At 41.9% G+C, this 27318-nt stretch overlaps 1 protein-coding gene across 2 annotated transcripts in view; it reads right to left on the bottom strand.

Annotated features, from left to right (window-relative positions):
* Window positions 1-21469: 21469 nt before the first annotated feature.
* Window positions 21470-27318, bottom strand: part of LOC140453575 (grainyhead-like protein 3 homolog) — a 102139-nt gene continuing 96290 nt past the window's right edge. For both annotated transcript variants that reach the window (XM_072548376.1, XM_072548377.1), the window contains 2 exons: window positions 27208-27272; window positions 21470-24970 (listed from right to left, as the gene is read on the bottom strand). In XM_072548376.1, the coding sequence (XP_072404477.1) occupies window positions 24856-24970; window positions 27208-27272 (180 nt within the window). In that variant the 3' untranslated portion in view covers window positions 21470-24855. The remainder of the gene's footprint in view (window positions 24971-27207; window positions 27273-27318) is intronic.

A 27318-nucleotide genomic window follows, 5' to 3' on the forward strand; every position in this document is an offset into this window, starting at 1 on the left:
TAGGATCACCAAGGGCTTCTTGTTCACTATTCAACTGTTTTCTAAAATCCACAAAGAATCGAAAAAGCCTGAGCCCTTGGACAATATTTGTAAAGTATTGGAGAGCCATTGGTTTGGTTGAGTTTGGATTAGAGTGGTGCTGGAAAAGCACAGCAGGTCAGGCAGCATCCAAGGAGGGGGAAATTGGTTAAGTTGAGTTAATCTAATGGTGGAAGTGAGAACTGCAGATGTTGGAGAGTCAGGGTGGATATAAAGTGGAACTGGAAAAAGCACCGCATGACAGGCAGCATTGGAGGAGTAGGGGAGTCAATGTTTCAAGTCAGCACCTTGGTGTCCTGTTGAAAGTTTCCAACCTGAAACATCGACTCCCCTTCTCCTCTGATGCTGCTTGACCTGCTGTGCTTTTCCCAGCTCCACTCTTTATCCACTCTTAATCTAGTGGAAAGCAAGATCTTTGACTATGGCCAACCAATCTAGTTTCTGACGACTGGCTAGACTGAAGCAGAAATCCAGGAAACATTCCTTGTCTTTTCAATTTATGGCCTCTGCTTTGAACAATTACCATTGGTCTTATCTGAAGCCCCACACAAGAGAACTACCAAGACTTTGTTTGATTGTGGTCTCAGTATTTTCGCTATGTAGGATTTTGGTCTCAGTATTTTCACTATGTAGGATTTTAAATCATGTAAAATCCATTCACTTGTACAGCATTGAGACCAGGCCCATTCTCTTCAGCTTCTAACATAAGTATGAGAATTTGCCCAGTTGTTGAGCACTTTTACCATGCTACACCATGAATTTTAATATCACTAATATCGATTTCTTTAAAGCATCGACTACCATTACGAGGTTAGTGGGTTTTTTTACTTCATCGCAACACTATGATGTAACTTAGAATCTTAGCTCCTCTGCCCACCATTAAATCTAGAGACACTAACTAGCTTCTAGCAACACTTTGCTCCTTTTTGTACAATGATGACATTTAAACTGTATACAAAATTGAGGAAGAATTCCTCCACCTGACTATGGCTAGAGAAATGTGTTCACTCTGGTCTGTTGAATGCACTGGTACTTAACTCACTAGCAAACCTGGCAGCAGTTGACACCCAAAATGTTATTTTGGGAGTTTTAGCTGATGGGAGTCTATCTTCTACTAAAGACTTCATTGGTGACAATGAGCATTATCTCCCAGCTGCTGATCGACATGGGCTATGGAGAGAAATTTGGGAAAATTGGGTGAGGTGTCCAGGGAAGATCTTTTCAATGTCAAGAGCAAATGTTTCATTTTCCATCCAAATGTTGAATGGTGAACCAGATTCTTGCTACTAAGCTGTTAGAAGCTTATTTGCATGGATCATCACTCATTATCACCCTCATTACTACCAAGTCTCATCTTATTAACATGCAGTTTCCCATTCTCCCACCCACCACATGGAAACTAAATGCCAAAAATTCCCAAGATGAAGAATGCTGCTTACTGCTGTTGACCTCCACCCAGCACCAGCATCTTAGGGCACTTTCCATGGAAATCTCTGGGTGGGGGAGACCTAACAACACACTCAGGTCAGAGTGTACTACATAATCCTAGCATGCTAAGCTCTACACATTGGAACAGTCAAAAGGAGGATGTTGTGGAGGTTGATAAACTGGGAGAATGAGATTAATCCTTCTCCAAGGAGGATGAAGACTGTGATCAGGAAGAGCATCACCTTCTGTATGGTAGAATACCGCAGCATCAGATGCTATGAGCCAGACAGGACTTTTTGGCACCTGGTTCCGGTAACAGAGAACTGGGTGCAGTGATCACTCATTAACTGTAGAATTATTAGTGCTCAATGTTAAGCAGTGCCAAGAAAGAAATACGCATCCAGGTTTTGTTTGTTTTATGTTAGCTTTTAGTTTTGGAGAATACAAGTAATGTACTTCATGTATTTGAAGGCTCTGCTGTATATGATAATCCCAATTTGAACATGTTATGATGTTAAGCTAAAGACAACATTGGGCGATAGGGCAGCTGTGACTTTGAGAGTGATGCATAATGGGTTATGGTTATGGACAGGCATGGTGTGGCCTGGTGCCTAAGCAGCAATAGATGCAGGAATGGGCAGTTGTGTTGGTAAGGAAGTGTCACCTGTGTGTCCTGAGAATTGTTGGTCTGTGGGTTCTGTCGTACCATATGCACAATGAAAGACAACTCCAGGTTGCCAATGTTTGATCAAATGCCCAGCTGGAATTCAAAGATTTCATTGGCACAAGGGATTCTGAGGTATCCTGCAGTGGTGAGTATTTCTGCCAATGGTGAATGAGAGAATTGGGCTAGCATCAGACAAGCTGAGTGTTATTGGGGAATGGTACATAGTTAATGAGGCATGTTTGGGATAGTGGTGCAAGAACTCTCGTAGAAAGGAACCTCCCTGAAACACAACAAAATAACACTTAGATAATTTATGGTAAGATTCAGCCTAATGGTTCTGTCAAATGAAATTAAGTGGCCATTTGTGGCATCATCCAGAAACACAATAATGTCAAAGTTCCTCAGTTCTGCCATAATCTAAAAAGCAATATCATCATTTTGACTCAATTGGTTAAACTTGAACTGTTCAGTAATTGAGGTGTTTCAAATGATTTGTTCATTGACTGTTTATGGGAACATGGGATTTAAGAGCAGCAGTAGGCAATTTTGCCTTTTGACCTTCACCACGGTTCAATACAATCATAACCAATCTGGTTATAGTCTCTGCTCCACTTTCTTGTTTGTCCATCATAATCCTTGACTTGCTTGGATATCAAATATCTATCCAACTCAACTTTGAGTACGTGTAAAGATCCATCCTTCACTTTAGGGAATAGGATTCAACACTTGAACACATTCATCTCTATCTTAAAATAGATTTTATTCATAAACCATGTCCTCCTGTTTCAATCTCCCCCTCAAGAGGAGGCATCTTCAAGACATCTACCCCATCCAGTCCCCTCTAGATCTTATATTTCAATAAGATCACCTCCCATTCTTCTAAACTCCAATGGATATAAGGCTAGCCTGTTCTACATTTCTTCATAACATCAGCTCTTCTCCTGAGAAATGAGCTGAGAGAACCTTTTCTGAATTGCTTTAAATCAACTTTATTTTTATTTCAAATAAGCAGAACCAAAATTGTACACTTGATGTAATCTCTGCAGCTGTACAACATCCCTGCTTTTATAGTTCATTCCCATTGCAATAAATGACAACATTCCTCTTGCTCTCCTGATCTTGCTGTACCTATGTGCTAACTTTCCCTGATGCATATTTCTGGATACCCATGTCCCTTTTCATCACCAGTCCTGCAGTCTCTTCATTTAAGGTGCTGGCAGGTGGGACTAGATTGGGTTGGGATATCTGATCGGCATGGACAGGTTGGACCGAAGGATCTGTTTCCATGCTGTACATCTCTATGACTCTAAGTACTATGCTGTCTTTCTATACTCACTGCCAAAATGGAAAGTTCATACTGGCCAACATTATACTTCATCCGAGAATGTTTTGCGTACTTAGTCATGGAGTCATGGAGACATGCAACATGGAAATCAAGGCATGTCTGCCCCATGCATTTAGTCTTGTTTCCTTTGTCAGGAAACATTGAACTGCCCTTTTACTCTTGCTAGTGTGTTCTGGTGCCTCTCTATTGTCTGAGCTTGAATCTTGCAAAGGCATGTCCCAGAAAGAATTGACTCTGTGTCCATATGTCTTGGCTGAGATATTCCCAGCATACCTTGCTTTTTGGCCAATTTCTGAGCCTACCTAACTGGTAGAATCGTCTTTATTTTGAAACTAAATATGGAAGCAGATTAAAAGCTGAAGGGACAGAATGGGTTCTTCCACATGATTGCATTCTTCGCAGGTTATTACATATTCATGTATGGATAAAATGCCAAATCTTATACACAGGCAGACAGGCAGGAAGTACTGAAGCCTGTTGCAATCTGCTGGGCTCCAAGAAACCAGGAACCACATTTAAACAGCACCCAGCTAGCACTTCACCCTCTGCAACCCAGAAGCACCACCCAACCTCTGCTCAACCCAGCCCTTTATATGTCAGAGATCAAACAAGAAGCGGCACCACACTGTAGCAGTCCCACCAATTTTGTGAGGACTGTCACACAGGAGACTGGATGCTAGGCAATTCCATTAGATGTCTCAGTACAATCAATGCCTGTCACTTAATTGCTGTTATTTTAATTGAGCACTATTGGTATCACAGAGGTACTGCCTCTCACACATCTTCCAGAGTTCACATTTAGAACATAGAAGAAGCTACAACAAACAGCAGCTCATGCATTGTCAGCTCATTGATTGTTCATCACAACTTGGTAAGGATACACATCTATTAACTTTTAACCAAAGCTTGTGTGAAAGAAGGACACAACTGCAAAGGATGGCCCTTTAGGTTGCCCCCCATCTTGAGTTCAGGCCTGTTTACCTGTCAGGTTACTGACGTCAGCTAGAATGGACTCTCGAGCCTCAAACAATGCCGGATCTTGCTAATGTTGATCTCACGTAGTGCATGTCCAGTGCAATGGAACCTGTCTGCCTCTGTCTAAGTCTTTTTGATCTGTTTACTTGTTTACTATGATCTACCTGTACTGCTCATAAACAAAACTTTTCTCTGTACTTCAGTACATGTGACAATAAAACAATCAATCCATCAATCAGTCAATCAATAGTGTGAGTGTCTCACTTGGACAGGCCTGTTGGTGCAGTCGTTCTTGCTATGACAATGATAGTGGATGGTGCATCCTGAGATACAGCATTGAACTGCAGAAGCATTCTTTCAGGAGATCAGAGATGTGCCATGAGAGATCTTAAGAAGCTGGCATATGTCAGATACCACTGTCTGTGGATGTGGGGTGCATGTGGCCAGTGCGAATGCAGTGTGTCCTGAGATGTTTGCTCCTGGCATTCAACATGGAGATGCTTAGGAACAAGCAGTGAGCTACAGTCGCCAGGTACCTGCTGTGACTTCCATTTCCAGTTTGTTTGGTGCATTCGGTCAGATAGGAAACTGAATGTTGATGGGGTGATTTGTGCCGTTCCTAAGGCACTTAACAAATTATAATCTTTAATTTCTGCCGAGTGAGAAACTCACCTCATTCTTCAGCAAATGCATAAAGGATGCAATGAGTTGCACCTAATAAGCCTTGCTGGACCTCTTGCATGATTTTGCCAGAAGTCTAAACATAGCTCATGTCATTTAATCACAGAATTGAAAGTTAGAATCCATTTCTTCCCAACATAGAAATCCAAGTTACCAAACAATAACAATGTATAATGGACCTCCATTACAAACTGCATTCAATGAACAAATAAAGGATAACTTGATGATGGGATATCAGCCTCTTTGGAGATATTTCAGTGGCAATAAAATTAAAGCACTTTCCTGAAGAAACCAGCTTGCAGCAGTCATCTTTAAGTTGGAGTGAGCATTTCTTGCATCATGCCTTTGTTTGGGAAGCTTGACTTATTTGACCCTGCCATCGAAGACTGGGCCTACTATGTGGGAAGAATGTATTTTTTTTTCAGGCAACCGACATTGTTGCAAATGAAAAGCAGTCAGTAATTCTCTTGAGAACCTGTAGAGCTGCAGCTTTTTCTGTTGTTACGAGCCTAACTTTCCCCAAGGCACCAGATACTAAACCCTTTCAAGAATCGATGGACAATGTTCAGGATTATTATGACCCCCAAGACTCCTCTTATTTTGAAATGCTATCATTCTTACTCGGCAATCGGAGAATCAGAGGAATCCGTATCGGAGATGTTTGACTTGATTAAAATGACTGACAGAGCATGTGACTTTGGTTTAATCCTCAATGGAGTGCTGAGAGACCATCTGGGATGTAACTATGCAAACACGTCTACGAGCTGAAACACAAGTGGTCTTCAAACAGGCACTACAACTGGGTTTATCAGCAAGTGGAACATATGAGTTGCAGGGTATTCCGATGGAAATGGACACCCTCACCAGTCTGACTGGGCTTGGGGAACTTGAGTTAAGGTAATTGCATAGCCTCACTCTGGACATCTCCTGAACAGAGGGACTCTAGGTCGACCCACAGCAAAATCCCAAAAACAAAGCCAAGCCTTGGCCAAAATGTTAATATTTTCTTCAGGATTCTGGCTGACAAGCCACTGCAGTTGCTGCTGGTATGCGGATTTGAGACAGTTAAAGAATCCCACGAGACTTACATTGAGCAAGATAACTCATAGACTGGCATTCAGGAGTATACACACTCTGGAAAGTCTGTACTGGAATAGTTAAATTGGATTGGAATCTGAATTGGAATAGTTAAGTATCTTAGGAACATCCAAATCAGAACCAATCAAGATAAATGTCTGGTTAAATGGTCACCCAGATCTAATGGAGGTCATGGCCGTTTCAGTGACCTCAGAACCAGTTTTTAATAAAATTCATTCTGGACTTCAGCCCTTAAGTTTGTGCGAGACCTCGGCTAGACTGCAATCCAATGCTGGGGAACCTTTACGCATTAAGGGTACAATTTTGGTTCCAGTTTTTTATGAGAAGCAACTGGATCAGTTACCACTGATTGTAGTAAAAGACTCAGATCCAAGCCTGATTGAGAAAAATTGGTTGTGAAAGGTTCACCTGAATTGGCTCAACATTTTTCAATTAGAAAGTGGCTGCCCTGAGTGAAGTCCTAATTAAATACCTGACAGTCCTCCAAGATGGTTTAGGGACTATCGTACGAGACAAGGTCACCTTGACCAGAAGTCAATCCCACAATTCGACAATGCTCAGTGCCATTTGCCTTACAGGCAAAAGTAGAGGCAGAAACAAGAAGGCTGAAGAAATCATTAAACCAGTCCAAGTTGCAGAATGGGCAGCACCGGTCTTACCAATCCCGAAGCCTGATGGGTTGGTTTGCCTTTGTGGGGATTTTAAACAAATGGTAAGCCACTTTTCACAGCTGGATAAAGACCTAACTCCTCAATAGAGGATTAACACACAAAGCTAGTGTGGAGGATCTGTCCTTCACAAAGTTGGACATGAGCCATGTGTATTTGTAATTGCGGCTAGATGAGGATTCCCAGAAGTATGCTGCAATTAATAGACATAAGGGTTTATACCAATATACAAAACTGCCATTTGAGGTATTGTCAGCTTGTTCAATTTTTCAGACAATGATGGAGAACATTTTGCAAGGTTTACCTCAGGTCGCCATTTATCTAGCTGACATTCTAATAACAGGGAAAAGAAATAAAAAACACCTAGAGAACTTGGAGATAATCCTAAGGCATTTTTTTTTCTGGCAGGCGTATGTTTAAGAAGGGAACAATATGTGCTCCAGGCACCCCAAGTGATCTACTTGGGTGACAGAGTCGACAAGATGTGGTTATACCTGTTAGAATGTAAAGTGAAGCATGAAAGCTTTGGAGGCTTGGCTCCATTGGTAGAGGAATTGAGTTCAGGAGTCCTGAGGTCATGTTGCAGTTGTATAAGACTCTGGTGCGACCGCATCTGGAGTATTGTGTGCAGTTTTGGTCGCCATACTATTGGAAGGATGTGGAGGCACTAGAACGGGTGCAGAGGAGGTTTACCAGGATGTTGCCTGGTATGGTAGGAAGATTGTATGAGGAAAGGCTGAGGCACTTGGGGTTGTTTTCATTGGAGAAAAGAAGGTTTAGGGGTGACTTGATAGAGGTGAACAAGATGATTAGGGATTTAGATAGGGTTGACCGTGAGAACCTTTTTCCAAGTATGGAGTCAGCTATTACAAGGGGGCATAGCTTTAAATTAAGGGGTGATAGGTATAGGACAGATGTTAGGGGTAGGTTCTTTACTCAGCGAGTCGTGAGTTCATGGAATGCCCTGCCCGTAGCAGTGGTGGACTCTCCCTTTTTATGGGCATTTAAGCGGGCATTGGATAGGCATATGGAGGATAGTGGGCTAGTGTAGGTTAGGTGGGCTTGGATCGGCGCAACATCGAGGGCTAAAGGGCCTGTACTGCGCTGTATTCTTCTATGTTCTATGTGTGTCTAGGAGCTTAGGTCATTTCTTGGGAGAGTAAATGATTGTGAAGAATTCATACATTCACATCTATTCCTAACAAAAAAGAGTCAGCCTTGGAAACGGTCACAAAGACCAGCCCTAGCATAACATTATGGGTCTACCTAAAGCACATGGACAGCAGTGGTTCAAGGAGATAATCCATGCATCACCTTCTCAAGGGCAACTAGGGACAGGCAATAGATGCTGGCCCAGCTGGCATTGCCCAAGTCACAGGAGTGAAATTAAAGTAAATCTTTCAATCACCAAAGCAATTTCCCAAAAAGGAAAAATGGATAGAGCTTAAAAATCAGAAAGGAATGATCACCTTATTGGGATTGTATTATAAGCGCCCCAATAGTTAGTGGAAAATTGAGAAGCAAATATGTAAGGAGATCTCAGGTATCTGTAAGAAAAATTGAGTTGTAATGGTAGGGGATTTTAACTTTCCAAACAAGGACTGAATTTATATAGTGTTAAGGACTTGGAAGGGCAGGAATTTAAGAAGTGTATACAAGAAAACTATCTTATTTAATTTGTGGATGTACCGACGAGAGAAGGAGCAATGTTTGACCTTCTGTTGGGAAATAAGGCAGGGCAAGTGACTGAGGTGCCAGTAGGTGGGAACTTTGGGGTAAGTGTTCATAATTCTATTAAAATAGCTATGGAAAAGGATATAACTAATTAAAAAGTTGAAGTTCTAAATTGGGGTAAGGCCAATTCTGATGCTATTCGACAGGAACTTTCAAAAGTTGATTTAGGGAGGCTACTTGCAGGTCAAGGGATGGTTGGAAATTAGGAAGCCTTTAAGAATGAGATAGCAAGAGTTCAGAGGTAATCCATTCATGTTAGTGTGAAGAGCAAGGCTGGTAGGTGTAGGGAATGCTGAATGACTAGAAACATTGAGGCTCTAGTCAAGAAAAAGAGCAGGTATAGACAGCTTAGATCGAGTAAATCTCTAGAAAACATAAGGGCAGTAGGAGTATATTTCCAGGAGGGAAATCAGGATGGCAAAAAGAGGACATGATATAGTTTTGGCAAATAGATTTAAGGAGAATCCAAAGAGATCCTGTAAGTATATTTAAGAGCAAAAGAGTAACAATGGAGAGAATAAGCCTCCTTAAAGATCAACAAAGCCATCTCTGTGTAGAACCACAGGAGATAGATGAGATACTAAATGGGTATTTTGCATCAATATTTACTGCAGAGAAGAACATGGAAGCTAGAGAACTTTGGGAAATAAATCGTGATATCTTGAAAAAATGTCGTTCTTAAAGAAGAGGTGCTGAAGGTCTTAAAACGCATGATGATAGATAAATCCCCAGGACCTGATCAGGTGTTTCCCAGCACTTTGAGGGAAGCCAGTGAAGTGATTGCTGGGCCCTTGGCTGAGATATTATATCATCTATAGCCATAGTGAGGTGCCAGAAAACTAGAGACTATCTAATGTGGTGGAATTATTTAAGAAAAGCTGTTAAGGAAAAGCCAGGGAACTATGGAACAGTGAGCCTTATGTCAGAGGTGGCTAGGTTTTGGAGGGATGTCTGAGTGACAGAGTTTACATGGATTTGGAAAGGCAGGGACTGATTAGGGATAGTCAACATGGCTTTGTGTGTGGGAAATACTTGCTCACATTTGTGAATGGTGGTGGACAATTAAACAACTCACTGGATGAGGAGGCTCCACAAATACCCCCGTCCTCAATGATGGAGGAACCCAGCACATCAAAGATAAGGCTGATGCATTCACAACAAACTTCAGTCAGAAGTGCTGAGTGAATGATCCATCTCAGCTTCCTCAAGTGCTGCCCAGCATCATAAGTAGCAGTCAAGATTAGAGTGATACTGGAAAAGCACAGCAGGTTAGGCAGCATCCAAGGAGCAGGAAAATCGATGTTTCGGGCAAGAGCCCTTCATCAGGAATGAGGCTGGAAGCCTCAGGGGTGGATAGGTAAATGGGAGGGGATGGGGCTCGGAGAAGATAGTTGAGAGTGCAATATGTGAATGGAGGAAGGGGTAAAGGTGATAGGTGAGAGAGGAGGGTGTAGTGCAAAGGATGAATGTAAGATTGACAGGTGGGATAGGTCATGAGTATGTTGCTGAACTGGAAGTTTGGAACTGGGGTAAGGTAGGGGGAGGGGAAATGAGGAATCTGATGAAGTCCACATTGATACCCTGGGGTTGAAGGGTTCCGAGGAGGAAGATGAGGCGTTCTTCCTCCAGGCGTCGGATGGCGAGGGAGTGGCGGTGGAGGAGGCCCAGGGCCGACATGTCCTCGGCAGAGTGGGAGATGGAGTTGAAATGTTGGGCCACGAGGCGGTGGGGTTGATTGGTGCAGGTGTCCCAAAGATGTTCCCTGAAGCGCTCTGTGATGAGGTGTCCAGTCTCCCCAATGTAGAGGAGACTGCATCGGGAGCAACGGATACAATAAATGACATTGGTGGAAGTGCAAGTGAAACTTTGATGGATGTGGAAGGCTCCTTTGGGGCCTTGGTTGGAGGTGATTCAGGTGTGGGCGCAGGTTTTGCAATTCCTGCGGTGGCAGGGGAAGGTGCCAGGACGGGAGGGTGGGTTGTTAGGGGGCGTGGACCTGACCAGGTAGTCACGGAGGGAATGATCTTTGCGGAAAGTGGATAGGGGTAGGGAGGGAATTATATCCCTGGTGGTGGGATCCGTTTGGAGGTGACAGACATGTCGGCAGACGATGCGGTTTAGGCAGTGGTTGGTGGGGTGGAAGGTGAGGACCAGGGGGGTGCTATCCATGTTGCAGTTGGAGGAATGGGGATTGAGGGTGGAGGTTGGGGACATGGATGAGATGCATTGGAGGGCATCTTCAACTATGTGGGAAAGGAAATTATGGTCTTTAAAGAAGGAGGCTATCTGGTATGTTCTGTGGTGGAACTGGTCCTCCTGGGAGCAGACACGGTGGAGGCGGAGGAATTGGGAATACGGGATAGCATTTTTGCAGAAGGTAGGGTAGGATGAGGTGTAATCTAGGTAGCTGTGGGAGTCGGTGGTTTTGTAAAAAATATTGGTGTTGAGTCGTTCATCATTGTTGGAAATGGAGAATTCTAGGAAGGGGAGAGAGGTCCAGGTGAATTTAAGGTTGGGGTGGAATGTGTTGGTGAAATTAATGAATTGCTCAACTTCCTCATGGGAGCACAAGGTGGCACTAATGCAGTCATCAATGTAACGGAGGAAAAGGTGGGGTGTGGTGCCGGTGTAACTGCAGAAGATGGATTGTTCTACGTAGCCGACAAAGAGACAGGCATAGCTGGGGCCCATACAGGTGCCCATGGCTACCCCCTTCATCTGGAGGAAGTGGAGGATTCAAAAGAGAAATTGTTGAGGGTGAGGACCAGTTCAGCCAAATGAATGAGAGTGTCAGTGGAAGGGTAGTATTGGGGACCTTGGGAGAGGAAGAAATGGAGGGTTTGGAGGCCATGGTCATGACGGATGGAGGAGTAGAGGGATTGGATGTCCCTGGTGAAGATGAGGTGATGGGGGCTGGGGAAACGGAAGTCTTGGAGGAGGTGGAGGGCGCAGGTGGTGTCCCGAATGTATGTGGAGAGTTCCTGGACTGGGGGGGGGTGGTAGGACAGTATCGAGGACAGTATCACAAATAGCAGTCTACAGCCAATTCGATTCACTCCACATGATATCAAGAAACAGCTAGAGACACTGGATACTGCAAAGGCAATGGGCCCCGATAACATTCCAGCAATGGTACTGAAGACGTGTGCTCCAGAACTTGCCACTCCCCTAGCCAAGATTTTCCAGTACAGTTATAACACTGGCATCTACCCAACAAGGTGGAAAATTGTCCAGGTATGCCCTGTACACAAAAAACAGGACAAATCCAACCTGATCAATTACCACCCAATCAGTCTACTCTCCATCATCAGTAAAGGGATGGAAGACATCATCAACAGTGCTATCAAGCAACACCTGCTCAGCAATAACCTGCTCAGTGATGCTCAGTTTGTGTTCTGCCCGGGTCACCCAGCTCCTGACCTCATTACAGCCTTGGTTTAAACATGGACAAAAGAGCTGAATTCCAGAGGTGAGGTGAGAGTGACACACCTTGATAGCAAGGCTGCATTTGACTGACTATGTCATCAAGGTACTCTGGCAAAACTGCAATAAATGGGTATCAGAGGGCAAACATTCCAATGGTTAGAGTCATACTTGGCACAAAGGAAGATGGTTGTGGTTGTGGAGGGTCAGTCGTCTCACTTCTAGGGCGTCTCTGCAGGAGTCCCTTAGGGTAGTGTCAAAGGCCCACAATCTTCAGCTGCTTCATCAATGACCTTCCCTCTGCTCTAGGGTCAGAAATGGATGTTTGCCAATGATTACACTGTTCAGCACCATTCACGACTCCTCAGATTCTGAAGCAGTCTGTGCTCAAATGCAACAAGATCTGGACAGTATCCAGGCTTTGGCCGACAAGTGGCAAGTAACATTTGCGCCTCACAAATGCCAGACAATGACCATCACCAGTAAGAGACATTCTAACCACTGCCCCTTGATGTTCAACAGTATTACCATCACTGAATCTACACTGGAAGGCAAATCAGGGCAGGACTTATATTGGGGAGTCCTGCCAAATAAAGAGACCTAGAGGCGCAGGTATCTAGTTCCGTGAAAGTGGAGTCACAGTTAGACAGAGTGGTGAAGAAGGCATTTGGCACACTTACCTTCATTGGTCAAAACATTTAGTGTAAGAGTTGGGATGTCAAGTTGTGGCTGTACAGAACATTGGTGTTTTCTTCCTGTCCGAGAGCAGTGGGAGATAGAACAGAGATGACATTGGAGACAAGGAAGTTGCTGGGAAGGTAAGAGAACAGTATTAATTCTTACCGTCGAAGTCCGCAGCCTTTTTTCTGTCCAGGAGTAGTGGGAGACAGAGCGGAGGTGACATTGGAGACAAGGTGGTTGCTGAGAAGGTAAGGATCTAGTTTAAATTTGAGCAGCGGCTAAACCTGAGATACTATACGTGTAATATTTCACTCCTACCCACCGTCCTCTAATCAGAAGAGAAAGGATTCTGTAATATTTTTTAATCTTTCTTTTCTTTCATATATTTAAATGTATTGTTTGGTTTTAGTTAGTTGATATAAAGCTAAAGCTTACAACGGCAGGGTACCTCAGACCCATGCCTCTTGTCTGATGTGGGAGCTCAGGCAAGTGGCTGATGTCCGGCTGCAGCTCTTGTTTGACCACATGACAGCTCTGGAGCTGCGGGTGGACTCACTGTGGAGCATCCGCGATATTGAGGAGGTCGTGGATAGCACGTTTAGTGAACTGGTCACACTGCAGATTAGAATGTGCTGAGGATGACAGTGAATAGGTGACCAAAAGCCAGAGATAGAGTAGGAAGGCAGTGCAGATGTCCCCTGCGGTCATCTCCCTCCAAAACAGGTCTTCCATTTTGAATACTGTTGTGGGAGATGGCTCACCAGTGGAGGGCAGCAGTTGCCAGGATCATGGCACCTTGGTGGACACTGCTGTTCAGAAGGGCGGGAAAAAGTCTCATAGGGCCATAGTCATAGGAGATTCTATTGTAAGGGGAGTGGATAGGCAATTCTGTGGCCAAAAACGAGACTCCCGGATGATATGTTGCCTCCCAGGTGCTCGGGTCAGGGATGTCACCGATTGGCTGCAGAGCACTCTGAAAGGGAAAAGTGAACAGCCAGTTGTCATGGTGCAAGTAGGCACCAACGATATAAGTAAAAAAATGGGATGAGGTCCTGAAAACAGAATTCAGGGAACTAGGAGAGAAGTTAAAGAGGAGGACCTCAAAGGTAGTGGTCTCAGGATTACTACCAGTGCCACGTGCCAGCCAGGGTAGAAATGAAAGAATAGGCAGGAGGAATACATGGCTTGATGGATGGTGTAGGAGGGAGGGATTCAGATTTGTTGGACACTGGGATCGGTTCTGCAGAAGGTGGGACTATTACAAATTGGACGGTCTACACCTCAACCAGACTGGAACTAATGTCCTGGGGGACGTTTTTGCTACTGCTGTTGGGGAGGTTTTAAACTAATGTGGCAGGGGGCTGGGAACCAGAAGAGAAGACTACCAGACAGTGAGGTGGAAACTGGAGCATTAATAAAGGGAAGAGTAGCAAGACAACAGATGAACGCAAAAGAACTGGTGGCCTGAAGTGCATATACTTTAATGCAAGGAGTATAATGTGTAAGGCAGATGAACTTAGGCTTGGACTGGTGCCTGGGAGTATGATGTTATTGCGATCACAGAGCCTTGGTTGAAGGAAGGGCATGATTGGCAACTAAATAATCCAGGATATAGATGCTTCAGACAGGACAGGAAGGGAAATAAAAGAGGGGAACGAGTTGCATTGCTGATCAGGGATGATATCATGGCTGTGCTAAAGGCAGACACTATGGAGAGCTTGAGCAGTGAGGCGTTATGAGTGGAGCTGAAAAGTAAGAAGGGTGCAGTCACATTGGTGAGGTTGTATTACAGGCCTCCACACAGTGAGCATGAGGTAGAAGAACAAACAGGTATGGAAAGAAATAGAGACAACAGGGTGGTGGTGATGGGAGATTTTAATTTTCCCAACATTGACTGGGATAGATTTAGTATCAGAGGTCTGGATGGGGCAGAATTTGTAAGAAGTGTCCAGGAGTAGTATGTCAATAGTCTGATGATGGAGGGGCCATATTGGGCCTGGCGTTGGTGAATGAGCCAGGCCAGGTGGTAGAAGTTGTGGTGGGGGATTTCTTTGGGAACAGTGACCACAATTCTGTAAGTTTTAGAATACTCGTAGAGAAAGATGAGAGTGGTCCTAAAGGAAGAGTACTAAACTGGGCCAAGGCCAATTATATCAAATTTAGGCAGGAGCTGGGAAATATGGATTTTACACAGCTATTTGAAGGGAAGTTCACATTTGATATGTGGACGGCTTTCAAACATAGGTTGAAGATAGTGCAGGACAGTCATATCCCTTTGAAAACAAGGGATAGGAAAGGCAACATTCGGGAAGCGTGGATGACAGGAGAATTTGTGCGATTAGCCAAGAGGAAAAGGGAGGTGTGCATAAGGTCCAGGCAACTAAGAACAGAACGGGCCCTGGAGGAATATCGGGACAGTAGGACCAATCTTAAACAAGGAATCAAGTGGGCTAAAGGGAGTCACAAAATAACTTTAGTGAGCAGAATTAAGTACAATCCCAAAGCCTTTTATTCTTCTATAAGAAGCAAGAGGGTTCAAAGTTTGTGAGAAGATTTGTAGCTCGGGTGCTCGTTGTTGTGGTTCTGTTCGCCGAGCTGGGAATTTGTGTTGTAGATGTTTCGTCCCCTGTCTAGGTGACATCCTCAGTGCTTGGCAGCCTCCTGTGAAGCGCTTTTGTGTTGTTTCCTCTGGCATTTATAGTGGTTTGTCTCTGCCGCTTCCGGTTGTCAGAACCAGCTGTCCATTGCAGTGGCCGGTATATTGGGTCCAGGTCGATGTGCTTATTGATTGAATTTGTGGATGAGTGCCATGCCTCTAGGAATTCCCTGGCTATTCTCTGTTTGGCTTGTCCTATAATAGTAGTGTTGTCCCAGTCGAATTCATGTTGTTTGTCATCTGTGTGTGTGGCTACTAAGGATAGCTGGTCGTGTCGTTTCGTGGCTAGTTGGTGTTCATGGATGTGGATCGTTAACTGTCTTCCTGTTTGTCCTATGTAGTGTTTTGTGCAGTCCTGGCATGGGATTTTGTACACTACATTGGTTTTGCTAGAGGAAGGGTTGGTCCACTAAAGAATAAGGAAGGAAGATTGTATGTCAAACCTGAGAAAATGGGTGAGATTCTGAATGATTACTTTACATCAGTATTCACTGAGGAGAGGGACATGATGAATGTTGAGATTAGAGATAGATGTTTGTTTACTCTGGACCACATTGACATGAGGAGGGAAGTTGTGTTGGGTAGGCTAAAGGATATTAAAGTGGACAAATCTCCAGGACTGGATGGGATCTATCCCAGGTTGCTGAGGGAAGTGAGAGAGGAAATAGCTGGGGCCCTGACAGAAATCTTTGTAGCATCCTTAAACATAGTTGAGGTGCCGGAGGACTGGAAGGTTGCTCATGTTGTCCCCCTGTACAAGAAGGGTAGTGGGGATATTCCCAATAACTACAGACCAGTGAGTCTGACGTCAGTGGTGGGAAAGTTGCTGGAGAAGGTACTGAAGGATAAAATCTATTTATATTTGGAAAAGAATGGGCTCATCAGTGACAGACAATATGGTTTTGTGCGGGGGAGATCGTGCCTTACCAACTTAATAGAGTTCTTTGAGGAAGTGACCAAGTTGCTAAATGAAGGAAGGGCTGGAGATATCATATACATGGACTTTAGTAAGGCGTTTGATAAGGCTACCTTGGTAAACTAATGGAGAAAGTGAAGTCATATGATGTGCAGGGTGTTCTAGCTAGGTGGATAAAGAACTGGTTGAGCAGCAGGAGGCAGAGAGTAGTAGTTGAAGGGAGTTTCTCGAAATGGAGAAAGGTGACCAGTAGTGTTCCAAAGGGATCAGTGCTGGGGCCACTGTTGTTTGTAATATACATAAATGATCTGGAAGAGGGCATTGTTGGTCTGATCAGTAAACTTACAGATGCCACAAAGATTGGTGGAGTAGCAGAAAGCATAGGGGACTGTCAAAGAATACAGGCGTATATTGATAAACAGGAGAGTTGGGCAGAGAAGTGGCAGATGGAGTTCAATCCAGGCAAATGTAAGGTGATTCATTTTGGGAATTTGTACACTACATTGGTTTTGCTAGAGGAAGGGTTGGTCCACTAAAGAATAAGGAAGGAAGATTGTATGTCAAACCTGAGAAAATGGGTGAGATTCTGAATGATTACTTTACATCAGTATTCACTGAGGAGAGGGACATGATGAATGTTGAGATTAGAGATAGATGTTTGTTTACTCTGGACCACATTGACATTAGGAGGGAAGATGTGTTGGGTAGGCTAAAGGATATTAAGGTGGACAAATCTCCAGGACCGGATGGGAGACTATAGAGTGAACTATACTATAAACGGAAGCATCTTTGGAAAGGTTGATGAGCACAGAGATGTGGGAGTTCAGGTCCATTGTATCCTGAAGGTGGCTGCACTGGTGGATAGAGTGGGCAAGAAGGCATATGGTATGCTTGACTTCATCAGATGGGGTATTGAGTATAAGAGCTGGCAGGTCATGTTAAAATTATACAAGAATTTGGATTGGCTGCATTTAAACTACTGTATACAGTTCTGGTCACCACATTACCAAAAGGATGTGGACGCTCTGGAGAGGGTGCAGGGAAGGTTTACAAGGATGTTGTCTGGTAAGGAAGGTGCTAGCTATGAAGAGAGGTTGGGTAGGTTAGGATTGTTTTCATTAGAAAAATGGAGATTGAGGGGGGACCTGATTGAGGTCTAAAATCATGAAGGGTGTAGACAGGGTAGATAGAGGTAAGCTTTTTCCCAGGGTGAGAGATTCAATAACGAGAGGTCACATGTTCAAGGTGAGAGGTGAAATGTTTAAGGGTGATATACACGGCAAGTACTTTACATAGAGGGTAGTAGGTGCCTGGAATGCATTGCCAGTAGAGGTAGTAGAGGCAGGCATGGTAGATTCATTTAAGGTGCATCTGAACAGATGCATGAGTAGGTGGAGAGCAGAGGTATACAGATGTTTAGGATTTGGCCGATACAGTTTAGAAAGTGGATTTGCATCAGCTCAGGCTTAGAGGCTAAAGGAGCTCAGCAGTTCAGGCAGCATCTGAGGAGCAGTAAAATCGACGTTTCGGGCAAAAGCCCTTCATCAGGAATAAAGGCAAAGAGCCTGAAGCATGGAGAGATAAGCTTATCTCTCCACGCTTCAGACTCTCTGCCTTTATTCCTGATGAAGGGCTTTTGCCCGAAACATCGATTTTACTGCTCCTCGGATGCTGCCTGAACTGCTGTGCTCTTCCAGCACCACGAATCCAGAATCTGGTTTCCAGCATCTGCAGTCATTGTTTTTACCTTAGAGGGCTGAAGGGCCTGCTCCTGGGCTGTAAACTTTCCTTGTTCTTTGTTCTTTGTTTGTTTGTTCTTAGTGAGGCCGCATTTGAGATACTTCATGCAGTTGTGGTCTCCCTGCTACTGAAAGGACATTGTGAAACTTGAGAGGGTGCAGAAAAGATTTAGAAGCATGTTGCCACAGTTAAAGACTTTGAGCTATAGGGAGAGGCTGAATAGGCTGGGGCTTTTTTCCCTGGAACATCAGAGACTGAGGGGTGATTTTATAGAGGTTTATAAAACCATACGGTAAATAACAAAGGTTTTTTTTTCTGAGGTTGGGGGAGTCCAAAACTAGATGACATAGGTTTAACGTAAGAGTGGAAAGATTTATAAAGGACCTGAGGAGCAACTTTTGCACACAGCTGATGGTGCATGTGAAATGAGCAGGAATGAGCAGCCAAAGGAAGTGGTGGAGACTGGTACAATGACAACATTTAGAAAGCATCTGGATGGGTATATGAATAGGAGGGATGTGTACCAAATGATGGCAAATGGAACTAGGTCAGATCAGGTTATATAATCTATTTTTGCTTTTTAGAAAAGGGGTGGTACAGTGGCTCAGTGGTTAGCCTCACAACGCCAGGGACCCAGGTTCGATCCCTGCCTTGGGTGACTGTCTGAGTGGAGTTTGCACATTCTCCCCATATGTGCATGAGTTTCCTCCGACAATCCAAAGATGTGCTAAATTGTCCATAATGTTAAGTGCATTAGTCAAGGGTAAACATAGGGTAAGGGAATTGGGTCTAGGTGGGTTATCCTTCGGAGAGTTGTGTGGACTTGTTGGACTGAAGGGCCTGTTTCCATACTGTAGGAAATCTAACCTAGTTTTAGATTAGATTAGATTAGATTACTTACAGTGTGGAAACAGGCCCTTCGGCCCAACAAGTCCACACCGCCCCGCCGAAGCGTAACCCACCCATACCCCTACATCTACATCTACCCCTTACCTAACACTACGGGCAATTTAGCATAGCCAATTCACCTGACCTGCACATTTTTGGACTGTGGGAGGAAACCGGAGCACCCGGAGGAAACCCACGCAGACACGGGGAGAATGTGCAAACTCCACACAGTCAGTCGCCTAAGGCGGGAATTGAACCCGGGTCTCTGGCACTGTGAGGCAGCAGTGCTAACCACTGTGCCACCGTGCTGCCCACTAGTCGGCATGGTTAAGTTGGACCGAAGGGTCTGTTTCCATACTGTAGGGAATCTAACCTAGTCTAGTCAGCATGGTTAAGTTGGGCCGAAGGGTCTGTTTCCATACTGTATGACTCTAAAGCCACATCAGTTTCAGAGAAAGTTGCTTCAGCTCCACAGAACGCCCTGATATACAGTGCGGTCCTTCACACCTCAACTATCTAGGATGGCTGAGATAGATTTCTTGTCAGCAAAGCTTCTTCTTGGTGTTCGTCTCATTTACTGATAATGTATAGGGAAAGATGCCCACACAAAGTCTTTGAAAGAATATAGGCTCAATAGTGATAAACAGAAGAGGTATTTTACATTATATTTAATAGTTCATACATTACATCTGAGGTTCATGAAAGTCATTGGTAAGACCTCAGAGTAGACTTAGAAGGAGGTATAGGTCACAGCTACTGAAATACTCTGGTACACAAAAGCCAAACATTGGTTAGCTCCTTTCAGGAACAGTCCTGATGGGCAGAGCTTATCTGGTGATGTCAGCTAACCTTGTCGGGTACAAATTGCTTTCAACAACATTCCCAATGTCTCCCAGCTGCTCTTACTGCTCCATTACATATATCTCATCTTTCCATGACCTTCCTTTCAGTTGCTGTCAGTGTGCTATGTGTCATGAAGTTCATCCTCTTGAAGTCTGTGTGATACTCTCAGCTCACCCTAATATCAATGAGTTTCTCAGCTCACCCTAATATCAATGATTGTGTCATGGGACCCAGAGCACAACACTGATCTTAGGCCGAAAATCAAACCTAAAGAAATTTTCACCACAGCTTTGGAATGTCTTCCAAGTTAAGAATGAATGGATACAATTAACAAATATCTAAAAGAGAAGATTCTGCCAAGCAATTTTCTACAGGTCAGCTGACTCCTCTGAAATATTGCTTAACTGCTGCATATATTTGCTTAAAATTCTCTTTTCACATTGCATTAGCTACTTGTGAAAGTCATTTCAACAAATTGCTTTCAATGTACTGGACAGTTGTAAGTCCCTGGTTTAATTCCTTCATTGGAACATCAGAAACAGAACTAGGCCCTTAAGCCTATTCCGATGTTTAACGAGATTATGGCTCAGCCTTAGCTTCAACTTTACTTTCCTTACTGATCTCATTACTTTGATTCTGGTAGAGTTCAAAAACATGTCAACATTCAGTCTTAAAAAGAGTCAATGACTGAACATCTCTAACCTGCTAAGGTTGAGCACATCAAAGTTTCTTCCTAAATCATATTCTTTAGTTGCACATGCTGTTAGCCATTGGAAAAAGCTACAGCATCACAGCAACAAACGTGAAAACTGAAGCATATGCAATTGTAAATAATTTTATATACACACGTGCTCTTAAAACCCTGTAAGACAGTAATAGACTTCTTGGCAAAAGCTTCTAGCTGGTAATAGACTTCTGTGTTAGTGTCTATTTATTATTATTCTATGTTAATGCCTGATAACAGTTTATAAAATCATGAGAGGCATAGACACGGTTGACAGTCAGATTTTTTCTTCCCAAAATTGAAATATCTATTACTTGAGGGCATGTATCTAAGGTAAGAGGGGGAAAATTCAAAGGAAATGTGAGAGGCAAGTTCTTTGCACAGAGAATGGTTGGTGTCTGGAACCACTGCTAGGGGTAGCGGTGGAGGCAGGTACAACAGGAGAGTTTAAGGGACTTTTAGATAAGCACATGAATAAGCAGGCAATGGAGGGGTATGGACCATGAGCAAGCAGAAGGGATTAGTTTAATTTGGTATCATGTTTGGCACAACATCATGGACCAAAAGGCCTGTTCCTGTGCTCTACTGTTCTATGTTCTATTTTCTAATATCGTGTGCCATGGATTAAACTATTCTATTTTGCCCTTGAAATCTGTGACACTTATTATTAATAGTATTTCACAAACCTGGTCCAGCATACTGCTATTCCCAAATAACATTGCATATTAACTGTGTTGGCCACTTGCATTCCAAAGCCCTCCAACGCCTAATGTTGATTGGTCAGATGAAGGAACAATTGTGAATATACCCTTCGCCTGCACAGCATCCACCAGTACGTGCATGGTTTCACCCATGTATGGCAGCAATGGCACGTGCCCATTAACTGGTATCACTAATGATCTGCATCTGCATGCTTGATGGCATCCCTTGCTCAGCAGGGAGTAAATATAACACAGCAAACTATAAATTACATGTTTTATTTTATTTTTTTAAAACTTAAAAAAAATTGCTCACATAACAATTGTCTCCCAGTTAATAAAATCTGTTTGTAACTTGTATAATCTGCAATTTTCTAACATTATTCACAATCCAGTAAATTCAACATCACAGTACCTGGTACAAAAGGATTAATGGGATATGTAGTTTATCCACAAATAAAGGTTAACTCATAAACATAATGCAGCAAAGGGTAATCATCCATGGACCTTAAATTTCCAATGTTGATGCTTTAACTGCTGATGTCTGTCATTGCCATTATTTGCTTTAGTCAATGAACAGAATGTTTCCTTTTGTGCAGCAGTGGAAGCTTGTGACCCAAGTACTGAAGGAGAAAAGAGATTCACAACACCTTAGGAAATATTTCTCCACCCAAATACCAGCCAAAAGGTTAGGATCTGATGCTATGAGTAGTACAGGGGATATTTTTAGTTTCCTTTATTTTTTCACGGGATGTGGGCATTACTGGCAAAGCCTGTGATTTATTACTTGTCCCTAATTGCCCTTGAACTGAGCAGCTTGCTAGACCCTTTCAGAGAGCAGTTAAGGGTCAACCACATAACTGGAGTCACACATGGGCCAGACCAGGCAAGGCTGGTAGATTTCCCTCCAGAGCAAATTGTGGAGCAGATGTTAATGCAAGTAAATAATTCATTTTGCTAATATAAGAAACATATAAAATCAAGGTTTTTCAATGTTGTGGCAGATGTCATCATCATTTTCTTTTGAGATACATCAAACTATTGTTCCTCCTTTTACAAAAAGCAAAAGAGGCTGTTGCACCAATTATGGACCTGGTGTGGAGAAGAACAAGATTTCAGTGGCCAAGTAACTTCTACATTGTTGAAAAAATGTATCTAGTTTGTTACTGTCCTTTAGGGAAGTCAATCTACAATCGTTACCCAGGGTCTGAGTTATCGGTGATTCCAGACCATAGTAATGTGGTTGATTCTTAACTGACCCCTGACCTTGTTAATATTAAAACTGTTGGATCACCCAGCACTGAGCTGACATCAAATTCAATATCACTAAAGCATCCATTGCCTTTCCATATGTTGTATATGAAGCAAGTGAAGGAGGAAGGGAGAGTTGGAAGAAGAACTGAATTCTGCTTATTTATGCATTATACAGGTGTTTGATAGAAATTTATTTTCTTTGGAACAGTTTATGTTGAAACAAAAAGCACATTTTTAGCAATTGTGACCTTAATAAACTGCATCTTAATGGATATGTGAGAGATGAATGCCATGACAATGGCATATAGAGAAATCCCTGGACAGGAGGTACTTCATAGGGCAATAACCAGGGCTGCAATCCTCGGGGGATTGCTGGGCCCAGGGCAGTTCTGGGACCCAGAATAGAAGCAACACTGGAGCCTGTGATATTTGTCCTTGCTCCTGCATACAGACATTGTAGGAGTCTCAATTAACTAATTCGAAGAGAGGTGTACCAACTCCAGGAATTTCATTTTAAAAGTTACATTTTTCAATTGAAATCTTTACAGGAATTTGGCAGTGAAGTTTAGATATCATATTATTAAGAATACTCCAGGAAGCTAATTCATTTCAGTGGGGTAACAAAACTATATATGGCAATTCAGAGATCGTGCCTGTAGTTTGAAAAGTATCATGAAGAATACATGAAACATCCTTCACCATATTGTTCGTACTTGAGCCTTATTCTTTATAGGTAAAAGGTAAAGGTCCTGATGAAGGGCTTTTGCCCGAAATGTTGATTTTACTGCTCCTTGGATGCTGCCTGAACTGCTGTGCTCTGCCAGCACCACTAATCCAGAACCTTATTCTTTATATATATATAATACACGTGCTTCACAATGCAGAGCACAATACAATAAACATGACCAATGCACTGTATCTCAATTCACAAACCCCTTAACAATTATAATAAGTCAATAGAAAATGAGGCAACTCAATTCATAACAAGATATTTTCCTGCTGTTGTGCACTGATGGTAACCTAAGTGTCAACCTAATAGACATTTCTGACAAGTAAATATTCTCACATACATTACTTAAGAAGGGAAAATATACTTAGAGAAAGACAAAAATCTTGAATCACTCTGATTTGTCATATCTTCAAGCATAGAAATGTAGCATTACCTTAAGTACTTTGTAAGAAACCTATAATTACATTTGGAAGCTCAGTTAAAATGCAAAAGTTCAAGACAATGAGCCAATAGCAATCAAGGGTTTACTGCAATGTAAATCAACACTTCTTTTGCACTGAGTTTGACAAGTGTCAATACTAGAGAACATTTGCTATAAAAATAAAGAATGTATACATGATTTTTTTTAAAAGTAGGCAGTTAACACATCTCCTAATATTTTAAATCTAGCCACCTGATTTGATTTTGATAAATGAGGGATATCAGGTCATCGTGTATGACAGCCAAATGAATCCAGGATACAATATTTTACATGTATCCATAGTACATTATTTTAATGTTGCAAATCATGACATGATACCAGCACACCATGATTCAAAATCACACATGACCTCTGTATGTGGATGGTTTTAAAGATTTTGGAAATTCTTGATCATATCAGAAGGTCCCAGTATCATTCTGTGGCATTAAAATGAGTACATAACAATATTTCCTTGACCGAACCATGAGGGAACTATCTCACAGATTCAAAATGTGTGAAAGGGAAGGATATGATTTTGAAACCATTAACTTAATGAATATTTCAAGGAAAGACAACTTTTTAATTATCTTGGTATTAACGTCCCTCAAAAAGAATTTTTTCTTCTGAACTTTTTCAAATGAGCAATGCAATCTTCCACATACTTCATGAGCACCAGAAAAGACTGATATTCCTCATGTAAGTATTTCATACTGAAAAATCTGCTAAAAATGTGAAATTAATTGAAATTGCAATAACAACTGGCACATGTAAATTGCATTAAAAGATGAATAATTCAAAAATATCGCACGTTGAAATACACATACATGGACATCAACTGGCAAGTGATTCCACGAATATAGTTCAACAGTCAATAAGATGTTGTGGAGCTGAAAGCATTTAGCACTTTGACACTGGAGATTTAACAAGTCCTTTAACCAGCAGTGTAAACAGGTCAGAAAAAAAAATCTTCAAGTGGTTTCATCCAACAGGAATGTAGATTAAAAATGTTCAGTTCTTCATGCTTGGCTTCAATAAGCTCATTTATACACCTGGTCAGTAGAAAATATTGGCACAAAGATCTTGAATTCAAATATCGAAAGCAGCCAAAAGCATATGTACATGGAGAGAAAGGGAAGAGGTAGAGCAGTAACTGGTTTGTTCCTAATGTTGAGGTTTCTTTGAGTTTGTCCATGAATGTTGAGGCTCTTTAAACTTCTTTAAGTGTTATTTGACAGCCTCCATTTACGTCCTTTATTTCCACCAAAAATGCAGCATGGTTACAATAATGCTGCACAATGTTATCATCCATGTTTACCAAGATTCTATAGGAGGAAGATGGAAAATGAATGTCAATTACAGCTCATTAATTGTGGTCAAAGCTCTTATGCTTACAAAAGAAGAACTGCTGTCAGGGGATAGCTTCTCACCACATATGAATCATATGAAGAACATTCAAATGTAATTGTAAATAATCTTTAAGTCTAACCTTCCTCTGCATGACAGTGCAAAGTGGGTAAAACCACAGTTCACCAGCTAACTAGTGCTATGGCAGATCTTTCACGAAACAATAGAACACATGCTTACGGAAAATACTTTGAACATGCGATTTGCACCTCTCCTCTAATTGGTCTCTAGCTGTTGCGAATGTAATTGCGCCACTACAAGTAGCAACTTGCTTGGAAAATCAGAGCTAAAATCATCAAACTAGCTTACAACATTTATGATTTCTAAATTTAAATACCAAATTCTTTCTAATGAACTCAGAGCACCTGCTTTGTGTTCTTGCAATGAGTCATTGAGCAAGGACCAAAATCAGTGTTCAAATCAGCAAGGCCACATTCCAATCCAGTCACGAACAAACATTCCAAACATATTAACTATTTGTGCACAATTATTTCCTCTTATTCACTTACAATACCTTTTGTCTTGCCACACGCATATTAAATCTATCAACTCATAAATTATCTTAATTTAAAATTAAATAAAGCTCCCACATTGACATTTTCATTATAAGGTTGAGGAAAAACACCTCAAGGAAAGATTCAGAAATAAATTTGCATTCCTGTTTTGCCTATTGTTCAAACGTTACAATAATGTTCTCTTAGTTATTTTATAAATGAAGCTCACAAAAATTAACAAAAAATGTATCACTTAAGAAAAAAGCAGACATAAACTTTAACATTTTGGGACCTGTATCAACATTTTGCTTTGAGAATTACAATAGACAAATGAGTGAAAAGTGGTTTATCGGAACAACATCAGCATTACTTTGGGACTTTACAATTACGGTGCATCTTTCCAGCGTTTTAACATTTGTGTTGATCTGAAGTGGTGTTTATTTCAGCTACACAAGCTGTTTTGTGTAATTTGGGAGTGAAGTCAACTAGATGGTATTCTGTATGGCACCACTTTGAGGAAGCAGATGGAAGCAATACAAAAACAGCTGGCATGAGGTGAACATTAAAAATATTTGTCTTTAAGGATGCCCTGACCAATTCTTAAATGTTAACAGGGTTTATCTTAATTATCAACTTAGTAGAAAAAGTCCACAATCTCATAAATGTCTCTGTAAAAATGTTTCCCATTCTGTTTGTTTTTAATTTTTTACATTTAATCTCATATCTTCTTCCCTTCATTAAAGGAGTTTCAAAACTGGTGATAGACTTTTTCCATCTTCTCTCTCCATCCCTTATTTATTATGTTACCAGCTATTGTTCTCCCATTCCACACCTTAGTGGTACAAAAATGAATACTCTATAATTCTGGTTAGATAATGATACAAATTAAAGACAGTAAACAGGATGTAGATTCATGTCTGGTGAATGTCCACAATTAATTCATACATTACTTCACATAGTACAAACCTATCTGTATATCCAGAAACATAAACATGACAGTATGTGCATGCCAATCAATAAACTAAACAGTTCAGGTCACAAGTGAATGACTCACCAAAATGTTTAACTGAAATGAGAGTCCTGCCCATGAGCTAAAATTCTCCAATTACCGATAGCTCACAATATCAGAGCTTCCCAGTTGTACCAATATGTAGTAGCAGAAAGTCAATTTAAAAATATTATAATGTTGTTTGATTTTTATTCATTGCTAGTATGTAATTTTACAATAATGTTAATTCAGCCATACCCTTCCTTTCTTACTCTGACCACACCATCCTAGTTGCAGGATTAATTTGTTTCTCAACTTTTGTTACTATTTGATTTTTACATGCTTGCGTATTTTAAACTAACTACTTTGTCTGAATTTTCTTATTAAGCTATGCCACAACTCAGCCTTAGGATTGCAAAAATGTTCTTGGACAAAATAACACTCCTAACAAAATACCATTATGAGAGTAGTGTTGGATGATAGCTGAAATCACTCCACTGTTGTCTAACAGGGAAAGTCACTCCACAGAAGCAAGCAATAACTACATTACCCTGATTTCAAAGTATAATTGACTTAAAAATGCAGTTTGAGAAAATTTCCTGTACTGGTCCTGACTCCAATATTGTGAATGAGGTACTTATAACACAGAGATAAGATCTTTTTGATTACTCACCCTTTCATACAGTTCTTGTATATTTTTAAAATTCTCTCTTCAAGCAGCCCATACTTTTCTGAAATCTAGGTTAAGAACATTAAAATTCAATTGTCAAAATGGTCAAGTAAA

This window comes from Chiloscyllium punctatum, chromosome 27 (assembly GCF_047496795.1).
Source record: "Chiloscyllium punctatum isolate Juve2018m chromosome 27, sChiPun1.3, whole genome shotgun sequence".
Lineage (NCBI taxonomy): Eukaryota > Metazoa > Chordata > Chondrichthyes > Orectolobiformes > Hemiscylliidae > Chiloscyllium > Chiloscyllium punctatum.